Consider the following 12,826-nt stretch of genomic DNA (forward strand, 5'->3'; position numbering starts at 1 on the left):
GTGCATTATTTGTTACATGGCCAATTCCTTTATGTAAATTCTACAACAATGGGTTACTTACCATTTTTATTTTACGTAGGTAAAATAAATAAATAAACATACAAATAATAGTTTTACTCTAAACTGACTGCGAATGGCAAATTAAAGGTGCAAATATGTGCTATTCCACGGCAAGCCACTAATGGCAAAAAAAAAAAAAAGCACAAAATACACACAATGATGTATTTCTAATAAAAGTTTAAAGTGAGTGATTTCATTTCACTGCATGGGTATGACACTAACATAAGCCAACCACATGCATAAAGGGGAAGGACGTGGTCTGGCATACAGCAAGAACTAAAACAGTTATTGCCATTTGGCTGAATTAGAAGCATCTGTCAGCTCTGACAGAGGATACAACAGAGGATATGTGGATTGGAGACATGAACGGGTTTTGTCTCCAGGCTTGATTTTGAAAAAGCAGCAGGTCAAGATCAAGGGTAAATGATAGATGAAGCTTTTACCATGACGCTGGGGTTAAGTGATCAAAATATAGATGACACTAGAGCTGTTTATTAGCTCAGTTACTGACCGAGCACTTAGTCTGATTTAAAATTTGTTTCTTTAAATTTAGAGTATTGTAGTCAAATATGAATCACAGTAAATCCTATTACACTGATTTAGATTCAGAAGTATAAATGAATAAAGTGCCTACACTGATATTACAAGCTTTCTTTGCCTGTGATTTCTCACTCTATAATTTCACATCTCTAATCTCTAAAAATCACCATAACGTGGAAACATTTATGTATAGTTTTTAACTAATAATCTTATTCTTGAAATGAGAAAAAATACTCCTCTTTTTAGCCATTGCACTGTGTGAGGCTGTTGGAAAAGGAAATGAAACACCTGCATACTGACTGCAAAACCTGGTCAACAAGAAAAAACATGTTCCAAGTAGAACATGAGTTAATGTTCTATAACTAAAAATGTACCCATGGTGTGTGTTTGACAAGCTAATTGCAATAGTTTTGTGAGAATGTGATTTTCAGGCCAATAAATAAATAAATACTAATACTATTTTGTAACAATATTTAACACTTTCTTACTACGCATGTAATATTCTTATTTACACTTGGATTATGTTTGCAGTATGAATAACCAAATATTTATATTTAGGTTATATTTATTTTATTAGATGGTTAATTTGATTTGTTCAGCGATTGGATGTTGTCGCCTAATTTTCTTGACTTGTGACCTTGTGTTCTGTGCTAGAGAATTATCTTGCATTGAGCTCTAGAAGCTGGTTCTGGGGCATTTAGGACTGTTAGTTGTTTCTGTCAAATAAACTTTAAAAGAGCCATGTTTGTGCTGACTGGAGGGAGATGAATGGGGAATGAGATTGTAATTCCTTCTTAAGGCACAACAATATTTTTTTATTATTAATTTTTTAATAACAATTTATTCATTGTTATACATTTTGGTTCTATCTGCTGTTTGTTTTATCTTTTCCTCTGATTTTAGGTTGATTACTGATGACTTTCTCTAGGTGGCACTCTTTTCTTTGCTGATCCGTAGTTGAACTTGCTTATTTTTCTATTCCTTCATCTCTTTGTTCAAAAAAATCTGCAAAATGTGTGTGTTTCTGTGCAAGGCAAGATTTGTTCCTTGTAAAGAGGTCATAGGGTCTGGACACTTCGATCAGGAAAAGAAAATGTTTTTATCCTGCTACAGGTTAAATCCTTCTTTAAAAAACTGTATTCGTAGGAAAATGCCACTGAACATTGCTTTAATAGAAAGAGAAAAGCTCACATGATTTAAACATCTCGTCTGTGAGAGAATGAGGAGGACGACGTAAAAAGTGTACTGAGGTGGAAAACAACCAGCTCATCAGCAGTGGTCAGCTTATCAGGCTGCTACATGACTGTGGATCACCTACTTGCTGAGTAGCGAGCCAGGGAAATGTGTCTCAGCGATCAACCAACTCCCCGCTCCATTGATTAACAGCGTTTCTCATCCCTGGCCAAGAAGCTGGCTCCCCCAACATGTGTCGTTTGTTTGAGGAGAAACGAGGACTGGTGCCATGTGTTTGTGTGCTTACGCTATGTTCACTCTGAGGAGAGGATACATTTCCAGCTGAGCTACTCTGCATTTAAAACTAGCAGCCAAATGCTTCTCAGATGGAGAGGGACTCTAAAAAAATCTCTTCTCAGTTTGAATGCAAGTATCTCAGTGTTCTCCTGCTGGGCCTGATCTTCCTATTGGCTCAATATTTTTGGCCCCTGTTGTACCGTAAACCATTTTTGTACCCCCTCCCTCTCTTATTTTAAGTATTTATCCCCCCATCACCCCTGTCATTACACACACATGCACATACTGTACACTTTGGATTTTGGATCTCAGTGGGTGTGTGTGGGGTATTCAAATGTCCTGACTCAGAGATTTAAAATGTCATTTAAAACCCACTGAATGTTGTTAAGGCTTGTTTTATTTTTCCAGTGTTAGACTACAAGGTCAGTTTGCACCAACAGCTGAGAAGCGATCAATAGGAGATTTGAATTTAAAGAGCCCTGCACCCGGGGACGGTCAGTTGCCGTTGCATGGTGATACCACAGGGGGGGCTAAGCCCTGGGGCTTAACAGAGACCTATATGCTTACATGGACCCTACACCCCACCTTCTATTCCACCTCCCCAACTTGGTTAACTCTCAAGACCATGATTAATTCATGGGCAATTACAGTCTGAAGGCAGGGGGAGAAAACTGGGATTGAATACGGTCCTAACTGCAAGCAACACGTCTGGGAGATAAAGGTTCCTCAGTGCCACTGCCCCCACTCATTTCCCTGCAAGTATGAATAGGTTTTTCATCCTTCATTCACAAAACCTCACACCTAAGTGTTTGGGTTTTCGGATTGTTATTATTTTGCTAAAATAAGTTAGGAGAAATCCCTTCTGAGCTTCATACCACACTATGAGAACAGTACGCTGCAGGGAATAATAATGTAGAAGCGTGTTAATAAAAGCATAACAAGCTGAAGAGCCACAGTCACGGCAATTTTGTCATTGTCCTTCACAGTTGCACAGCTAACTGCGTATGATTAGTCGACAAGCTCAAGTAACTGAATGGCAGAATCTGGTGCTGGAGCCAAAGCGGTTGGCATCAGCACAGACTGAGAATCTGCTCCCCCTTGTGTCAGGCACAGCAAGTCTGTACATTAATGTCTCCATTGCTAGGAGAGAAGACGAAAGCAGCAGAAAACCTTTCTGTGGTTTAAATCCTTGTTCTATTTGTCTATGAGCTGCTCAAGCCATCGAGATCAAGTGCAACTCTGCGGCAGGGAAAAAAGAGGCAATAGTATGTTGACAGTTTAAGACTAGCACCAAAGAAGTCAAACTGCAGAACACGACTCTACAAGTCGGCTAAAAGCTGCTGTGTTCTCTTTTATTCCGCTGTCTGTTCATCACTTTCTGTCAACTGCCTTTACACTTTCACCCAATAGTTTTGAATCCCATTAATCAGAATTAACAAATGTTTACCTGTCACCATGTCTGGAAAGGCCAATTATTTCACACTCGGCGTGAATGGGAAATCAGACATGTAGACAAAAGGTGTTCGTTATGAAATGAGAGACAGTGGCCTGATAAGCACCTTAGTGATGTATGGTTTTTCTGGCTGTGTACTGTAGGAGAATACTGTAACATAGCTGCTCCAAAGAAAATATGTTCATAGGATATTTTCTAGTTTTATTAGAAACACATTTTTGTCAACATGTATTTATACAGTGAATGGTCTAATATGCACTGGAGGTCACATAAGCTTAGGTTTATTGGAACAATATAAGACAGAACATGAAGCCTTGATATTCAAAGAGATGTAGCAGCTATTAGCTGCATATTTGACCATCAATTATTAATAGTTTGGATTTTTCTCCGTTGACACAAAAATAAAACTTAAGTATGTTATATTAACAATTTTATGAATGTATTGTCAGCAGACTAAAAAATTAAGAAGTCAATTACTCCTTTAACACATTTTGTCTCAACACATTCTGCAGATGATGGTGCAAAGCACTTTAACAGTATTTGTGCTATTTTTTTTCTTTTTTAATTTGGCAAATGTCTATGTTTTTATTCCTTTTTTAAGCTTTTTTTTGTAAACAACATCTTGTACAAACTAGCACAGTGAACCACAACCCCAGCAAATGTGTTTTTATCTTGATACAGTATAAATGAAATCAATACAAAAGTTTGGTTGGTTGCTTGGAACATTTTTATATGGATTGAGAGGTTCTAAAACATGGTTTTCGAGACTTCTGGACTCCTGAATTAAATAGGTTACGTAAACAGTTGACTGTTCTAAGTCCCATTTAGAACCCCAGTAGAAGATTTTTAGAAGGTAGACTTCATTTCAACATTTCAAGTTCACCTCCATTTTAAATAAAGGGTTTGCAATCCATAGAGGGTTTTACTGTTTGCCTTTTGAAGGCGGCCTTCTTCCGATTTGGTGGAAATTATGACACCAAGAAAAGAATAAAAGTTGTCCAGATGGAGGAAAATGTATCATTTCCTCTGGCCTTCAGAAACATTATGTCAAAAAGGTTAAGTGTCAATATGGCAGAGCCTTGAGAGGCAAAGAGGTCTGAGGAGCTTCTGAATGAACGGGGGGGGGGGACATGTCTAGTGCCTCAAACATAGTCTGAATGCAGCTCAGCCTTCCTACAGTGCCAGGTCACCACACAACCAACCCTCGGCCCCATTATTCTTTCTCTGTAAAGCTATAAGTCTTTGATGTTACCTAATGATGTTTTTGTGTTCAGGACGTACTATAGGAGATTTGGAAAGGGCTGTTTTTACCCCACTGGTGAGTGTTGGGAGTTTGGTAGTTATGCTGGGCCACTGACAGGAGTCAGGAGAGGTGACAGGGTGCTTCAGGTGACCAAAGAAAGGGGGTCAAATGAGGGGAAGTTCAGCAGTCTCACCCACCTTTTTATCTGTCTTGTTTTTTTTTTTTCTATGTCCAGTTTTGGACGCAGGGTGGGCATGGGGTGGAGTACGCAAAAGAAGCATTTCAAACACCCAAACACAATACTGAAAACAATGTTCTTGAGCATATTTTTTTATGCTAGATACGGTATTCCCACAAAAAAATGAACTAATCTTATGGGAAAATAAATAAATAAATAAATATGAAAACACCAGAAAAGGATGATTCGATGGCATTGCCCTAACCCTGTCAATATCCATGTCCCTGTTCTGAACCCCAGGCCCCAACACCGTAAAACTCCATCACCTTCTGTTATCGAATCTCTCGCCAGGAAAGTCCACTCAAAAAGCTACCACACGGTGCCCTCGTTCATTTCCGAGGGCGGGTGGGACAGGTGGTTGTTATATCCGCTGCCGTTCAGAGAAAGTGAGGTAAAGGGTGGACTGGGGCCGAACACTTCTGAGGAGATGCTGTGCAGTGGCCCCGGGATTCCGGGCTCTGGGCTGGGAGAGTCCCCTGGATGGTGGGACATGATATCAGAGAAGCGCTGCACCTCGCTGGAGGGATGGTGGCCTGGTAGAGGGTGGTCCATACCTCCGAGGGGGGTGCCTGTGGGGCCTGAGGAGGGTACAAAGGGGAGATCGACCGGGGTCTGGGCTTGCGACGACGGTGGCCCCTGAGGGAAGAAATCATAGTTCCCTCCAGGGCCGTAGTACTCACTTTGATAATCTGCAGATCCAAGAAAGAGAAAAAAAAAATTGTTAGCTCTTAGAACAATGGGTGTGCAGGAATAATTCCAGAGATGTTGAGGAATTCATTGAATATACAAAGCTTGATTTGTATGAGAGAGGGAGAGAGACCCTCGCCGTGCTACATTAGTCACAGAGCACGTTACACTTAAATCAAAACTGCAATTGGGTGGGGAGAACAATGTGGCCACAAAATTAATTAAAATGGAGGCCATTTCATCAGCTATTCCACCTACTGAGACCGATTTTTTTTCAATTCAGCATAATATTACTCGACTTTTTGCTTCAGCAGAAAGGACAAAGACCTGAGCACAAATGAAATTATCAGATGTTTGAGAGCATTTGAAGGAAGAGTGGTATCAAATCACTCAGATGTAAACTAACTTCACTTAAACGTAACTCACTGCTCACTCATTTCCAAAACGCTGTGGGCGAGGTGACCCAAATTGAATAATAAATCACTTCTGAATTTGCATAGGAGCTGGCTGAAAATCCAAACTTGGCATACTCACAGTGTCTGTTTAAATCAATGAGTTATGTATATTATTTTAATCTTGTGTACTTGAGGGGCTTTTTTGTGAAAAGAGTTTAAAAAACAGGCAGTGCACAGGCCTGACATGGTATCTGTTTCCTTAGTTCATAGAGTCAACAAAGACCTCATTAAATAGCTGAATTTCTCATCCAGCACCTTGTTTGTTGTAATATGATGGTTGGAAATGAACCTAAAGAAATAAAATGGTTGTTCCATGGCAGCAGGGAATTAAAGAAAATTGTTTGGGGTATAAGGAAATATATTTAAAAACGTGTTAAATAAAATGAAGTGAGACTAAACAGAATTACACCATATGGTAAAAATAATCTAAGAATAATGTTTACAGCAGGGAAAAAATTTAGATTTTAGATCTTATTTTAATTGTTTATTGTAAATTGTTTATTTCTGACAAACCTGGCTAAATTCTAAACTAACCTCCGTAGTATGAGAAGGGCCCGTTAGGAATGAGCTCCCCAGGCTCGAGCCGATCCACCAGCGTCCTCATCCGCCTCGGGCTCCGGAAAAACGCGTGCCTCCGGGCGCCGAGCGCGCTCAGTTGCTTCATGCGCCTCTCTTTGGAACGTCGGTTCTGGAACCAGACCTGAACACACACACACACACACAAATACATAAATATTCGGGTCACCTTGCAGTTACTCAGCACTAGGCTGCTGACGCCATTTTGATTGCACGTCAATATTCTTCGGAGTGTGCGTGCTGAGGGGGGATAGAGCAGGGGATGTGCGCTGCCAACGTGTGAATTTTAGGCGGCAGAAGTGAAGTTTGAATAAATGTTTAAACAAACACAATACATTGCCACGTTGTTGATTTGGTAAATATGCAAATAAAGCTGACTGTGTGAATTCCCCACAATTCAAAAGAAAGTGTAATTAGGTGTTATATTTACCTTGGCACCTGCACGGCATCGGCTTCTTATTATAGAGTAAATAACCGCGCTCTCTGTGTGTTTTGCGGCGTGCGTGATGAGCCGTGCGGTAAATCCGCAAGGCTCTGCAATAGAGAGGACTGCGCCCAATTATCTTTACTGGAGGGGGACTCACATCTAACCTCTCTAATGATCTTTTAACCCTCCATTTACTCCGGCTGAAGGCTACAGCAGCGGGGGCTTAAAATCTCCAATTAATACTTAACAGGAGGGTTGTTACCAGTATATTACCGGGCTCTTGGAGGTTATCATTTCATAATCTGTAGGCCGGCTTCCTTTAATTACGCTCTTCCCTTTTCCCTCGTGCTCATACATATTAGAGACCCCTACCTGGCCACTCTCACTTTATGACTGTTAATCTGCTACGCTAAACCTTTTTACCTTTGATTTGCCCTGCAGTTTGATTTACATTATGAAGCTCTTCTCTGGAAAAAAACCCGTTGTAAAAAGCTGTAAACTAACAATGCACAAAGGCTCTGTTTACCCAAGGTCTGTTACACTTCCGGATGTGTTTTAATATTTTTTGCAATATAAATATATAGTTTACAAAATGTATTCCCTCTTTTTAAGAAAAAATAAAAACATTCTCATAAAATTCATACAAAATCAATAATAATAATAATAATAATAATAATAATAATAATAATAGCACGTTGCTCTTGTCACTTGTCTGTCTTGCTCTTGTTTAACCTAACGCGGCCCTGTTCTGAGGAGACAATCTGAGGACCCTTGAAACAGATTTCTGCCTTTTCCACTTGGCTGGAAATGCTCTCAGCATGGCTAAATGTGGTCGCAAAACGTGATGGCAACGCTGTGCCAAGACTCCCAGTGCTCCCAGCAGCCCGGCGCCAGTTGGCGACTTTGCCCCGTCCTGAGCGCCAAGAATCAAAAATACCCATATAAATTACCCGTTTCCAAATCAAGCTCGTCCGTCGGCCAATCTTTGGCTTAATGAATTCAATGTGACCGCACAGTTTGAAGGGAAGAGGTCTCCTTTAAAGAGGGGTGAAGGATGTGGAAGGGGGAGGTGATGCAGGGGGAGGTGGAGCCTCTCTGATGGGATGAGGCCTGCCCGGTTATGGTAGTCTGGCAGCTTGGCACAGACGTTTTCCGTAAAATATAAGCTGTTACATCACACCTTTTAATGGGTGCGTAACACCCTATAAAATAGAAAAGGTGTTAGCCCACCTCCTCAACCTGTGGGTGTCCCCTGGATTCTATTTCCATAACATTTTAAACTATCTCAGGCAAAACACATTACATTAAATATTTAGTGAAACGTGCAGACATATAATGCAAAGTTTGATCCCATATAAACAGCGAACTATGTTATATATCTACACCACTTTTAATTTTTTTTTTAAAGACCCACATTTGCATCCTGGCCGTCCCTGCTTGTGTTCATAGTAAAACAATAGAACGCCTTCGGTTTCAAGCAGAATAGGGGAGATCGGTAAATGTAGTTATTTTTACCTGGATGACCCTCATGTTGAGACCGGTCTCCTGGGCTAGCTGCTCCCTGATGTGTCTGGTGGGTTTGGGGGTCGCAGCGAACGCCGCCTTCAGCGTCTCCAGCTGCTTGGCCTTGATGGTGGTCCGCGGGCCGCGCCGCTTCCCTCCGAGGTTCTGGTCGTCGTTCTCGTTATTAACCGTTTCCTTGTCGGACAGGGTGGCTATCTCCGTGTCCTTTAGGACCACGTCGTCCTGTAGCTGGTCTTGAGAGTCCGGTGATAAACTCGGGTCGCTGCACGCCGTAACTGCAGACAGCATATAAGGAAATTAGAATAACCCCCAGAAATTGTATTGCAGTGAAATTCATCGCGTTCTTCCAAAAACTGTAGTGATGACATTGATGATGCAGTGTCCAGTTAAATGTGGCTGAACTTTGACCTCTGGTCGGTGACCTGCCGCTAGCAAATACAACAATAAACCATATATTTGCCAAGAGTTTCATCTAAGCTTGAAATGTAAATGTATTTTAAACAGCTACTGTGTTTTTCTACAGTGTGAATTAGAGACTTGAATATTGAGTAAAAATTGTAAACACACTAAAACAAACAAAAAAGAGATTACAGAACAAATACAATGTTATTAACATCACAGGCCCATCTGAAGATCAATATATTAGCTGGTGCCGTCTATGTCATGGAAATGATGAAGCCACTGCGATGCCGAACATATCACATTCATCACAACTTGCGCTGCAACACACACATACGCAGGGGTTTGTACCTGAGAGGAGGTTGGTGTCTTTTACACTCGTATTGTTTAGGTAATCGTCCTTGCAAACGAATTTATTCTCATCTATGATGTAGAGCTCTTCGCCGGTGGAGAGCTGCTTATTGCACATCATGCAGGTGAAGCAGTTGAGGTGAAACACTTTGCTCCGGGCCCTTCGAACCAAGTCGTTTGGAGAGATGCCCTGCGAACAACCGCCACACTTGGTGCCGAACCGCCTGAGGAAAGAACATGAGCAGGGGGTCAATATTGTTATCAGAGAGAGAGGCTTCACCGAATTTATTCGGAATGTGATTTAAATAACAGTTCAGCAGGTTTGATGATAACGACAGAGGTGCCGTGGTTTGTAGAAGACAGCCACACAACAGCATTTTAAACAAGAAGACATGATGGAGTTTGGAATTTTCGACTCTGAAGTCCAATTATTAACCATCCATATAAAATATTTAACAGTCAAAAGATGCTGAAATTAAGTCTGTGTAAAGAAACTCCTGATACAAAAAAAAAAAAAAAAAAAAAAAAAGGCGGCTTCAAATATAGACACTTTTTGGAGCTTGTACTATCAAATTTTTAATAATAATGATAATACGTGTATTGTTCAGATACTAAAGATTATTTTTATGGGTTTTTATTGCAACTAAAACAACAATATGCACGTTTTGAAAAATACGTCCTTCTGCTAATATTTTTCTTGTAAAAAAAAATATTAGTGATGCGAATAAGCTCAGCCTTTCATTTCCACCTTGTGCTTAAATTTACAAATGATTTTCCCTCCTCCATAAACCATGTGTGTACAGGGCCGCTGAACGAATGACTTTCTTTTGCTTTTTAAAAACGTTACATTTTTTTTGTGTGTCTGAAAGCAGGCTTCCTGAAACACGAGGAGTTTCAGGGAATCCACGCATTCATTTAATTCTCTGACGCAGCAGGCTGGATTTGGGATAAGTTCGAGCCCTTTCCATTGACTTGGCCAGTAAATAATGTGTATTGAGAGGTGTGCACCGCTTGTTGACTGCACGTCTGTGGTTGCATTGTTTGCGGACTTTATCTTTTCAACTAGTTTACTATTCAAATCCACTTATCACGTCCTCCTCAGTCGGACTGAGCAAACACACCAGGCAGCGGCTGCTCCGGCCTGGGTTTGATCCTGTGAGCTCCCTGCGGCTGCCCGCACGCTGTTAAAAAAAAACACCCCAAGTGTGATTTCCTAACAAACCGCCCCTCACCCTGCTGAGAGCGAGTGCACACGCGTTTAATGCAGCTGCCTCTCTTTTGTTGTACTTTTACTTAAGAATTCAAATTAACAAGCTTTTAATTACTCGCTCTTAATCAAAGCTTATCGCTTCCAAGTGCTCATTCACGCCTACAGGCACGGACAGGTCGCTCTGTTCATTTATTAAGAGGAAAAAGAAAGAAAAAAGCGCCCATTGTAAATACTTGTAATCCACTGGGTTCAGTGAGAATGTAGCAATATTTCGGTATTTTCTATAGTCGTGTTTATCCTGTTGTGCTTTAAAATGTAAAGGTTTGATATTAAATGTGTGAACGCGGCGTTTTTCTGGTGATTGACAATTAATCCAACATGTTAACCCAATTTGATACTGAGATTTGTTTGGGTAAACTGTACATAGTTTAGTGCGCAATCACCACCTTTGCTCCGGTGCTTCTATTTAAACGTCTTTTTGAATGTCTCAAAGACATATGTGCATGTTTACCATCTACAGTCCTCCTACACTTTTCCTGACATAAAACCAGACACAAACACTGCTTGGTTGTTGTGTCACCTTCCCAGACCTTACCTAAAAAAATCATTTTTGCAGTACAGTCTCCCCTCTCGAGAAAAACATTTCTCTGTCAAATTGCATTTGCACTCGCAGCACTGAACACACTTGACGTGCCAGGCTCTGTCCAGCACTTTGAGCAGAAAGCGGTCCAGGATAGGCCTCTCGCAGCCGGCGCAGTGGACCATGGCTTTGGTTGGGCTACAACCCCAAAAACGAAGCACGCACACAAACAAAATCAACAGCACAGGCCAAGCATTGACCGGCTATCTGCTGTCTCCCAACCCCGATTCGCCTGGAGCTCCCGGGTCAGTGTACGCGGGGAAGCCAGTCGATCAGGTGTCACCACAGATTTCTCCCTGCATGCGTAAAAAGGCTCAGTGTCCAACACAAAAACCAACAGGAATGCTGGCGGCCGCGTCCTCTCTCTCAGGTGAAAAAGCCAAAAACTAAAAGTCAGTCCTTTATTGGATCCGGGACAAAGCACGTAAATCAACCAAAAATGTAGATTTCAACACAGGAAGCTGCAGATCGGCCCGCACAACAAGACCGGAGCCACTTTGGTTGTCCCGACGGTCTTGAAGTGACGCATCGGCAGAGAAGAGCGGCGTGTGCCAGTCACTGATGGAAGGGACGTCTGATAAAATGTTTTTAGGGCAGAGCTGTCACGCAACAGCACGCACACATGTAAATAATTTAGTGCACTTGGGCATGGCAGCGTATCCACTCTTCAGAGCCCGGCCAGAAACAAATTCACACACCCAGAACATGAAAAAAGAGAGTGCTTTCCCCTCTCGCCCTGTCAGATGATCCTGGATGCTCAGCTCGTGGCGACGGATGCTGGGATGCGTTAGCGGCTCCGGTGGTAGTCAGTGTGTGTGCTGGGATGCCCTCTGTCTCCAGTACCGTGCGTATGCTGGGATGCGCTGGGTCTCCAGTACACTGTCTACCTTCTAAAGCTCCAGCCCAGCCTTATTCCCAGCCTCCTGACGTCAGCCTGCGGCCGAACCAATCAGCGCTGCACCATGCCAGCAACCATCAAGCCTCCCCATCATAACCCAGCGAGGGCTCTGCCTGCTATTTATGCCGCACACTCAAGACACCAATTGTCAAGAATTTCCCTGCCAACTGTCATATGCTAGTGAATGTGTTTGGAGGAAGCAGCCGCGGTGGAGGGCGAGCAGCGCGGAGGGAGAGACGCCACTTTTCAGCAGCTGAGCAAATTGTCTTCTGGGCATGAGGGGCACATGAACGAGGAGTCTGAGCAGGTAGATATAGAGGCGTCTTCAGGATAAAGAAGCTGGAGGCACATAGTGCATGACGTACTCCCTGTTTATTCATGTAAAGTTACATTGAGTTGGATGTGTATGTTTGTTATGTGGGAAAAAAAACATCTGTCTGCTTTTATCATCAATGAAGCAGCTTTGCGTTAGAATACTGCTTTACAAGTGAAGGCATTATGCATCATGATCACACAGCAGGAAGCTGCAGAACTACTCGGTCTTATTCAGGTGGTGACTGGCTGCTGGACAATCTCTTTTACCCGGTGTCGAGCAGCATTACGGCCCGACGTGTATTTACCCAACGTTTCCTTGCGCATTAGCAGTAGCACACTT

The 12,826-nt window shown here is 42.0% G+C and overlaps 1 protein-coding gene across 1 annotated transcript; it reads right to left on the minus strand.

Annotated features, from left to right (window-relative positions):
- Positions 1-3,703: 3,703 nt before the first annotated feature.
- On the minus strand, positions 3,704-12,151 carry lhx1a (LIM homeobox 1a). Its single transcript, XM_067508176.1, has 5 exons — positions 11,229-12,151; positions 9,424-9,647; positions 8,665-8,948; positions 6,681-6,846; positions 3,704-5,693 (listed from the first exon to the last, which is right to left on the minus strand). The coding sequence occupies exons 1-5, from the start codon at positions 11,396-11,398 to the stop codon at positions 5,314-5,316; spliced, it is 1,224 nt and encodes a 407-aa protein (XP_067364277.1). The 5' UTR covers positions 11,399-12,151; the 3' UTR covers positions 3,704-5,313.
- Between the last annotated feature and the right edge of the window lie 675 nt (positions 12,152-12,826).

The sequence above is a fragment of the Channa argus genome, chromosome 6 (assembly GCF_033026475.1).
Source record: "Channa argus isolate prfri chromosome 6, Channa argus male v1.0, whole genome shotgun sequence".
Taxonomy (NCBI): Eukaryota; Metazoa; Chordata; class Actinopteri; order Anabantiformes; family Channidae; genus Channa; species Channa argus.

Bases quoted from the DNA above. Each gene is read 5' to 3' on its own strand.
- lhx1a (XM_067508176.1), bottom strand. From the start codon at position 11,398: ATGGTCCACTGCGCCGGCTGCGAGAGGCCTATCCTGGACCGCTTTCTG. The intron at 9,648-11,228 runs GTAAGGTCTGGG...TTCTTTCCTCAG, and splicing joins TGCAAAAATGATTTTTTTAG to GCGGTTCGGCACCAAGTGTG. The intron at 6,847-8,664 runs GTAAAAATAACT...GTGTGTGTTCAG, and splicing joins TCAACATGAGGGTCATCCAG to GTCTGGTTCCAGAACCGACG.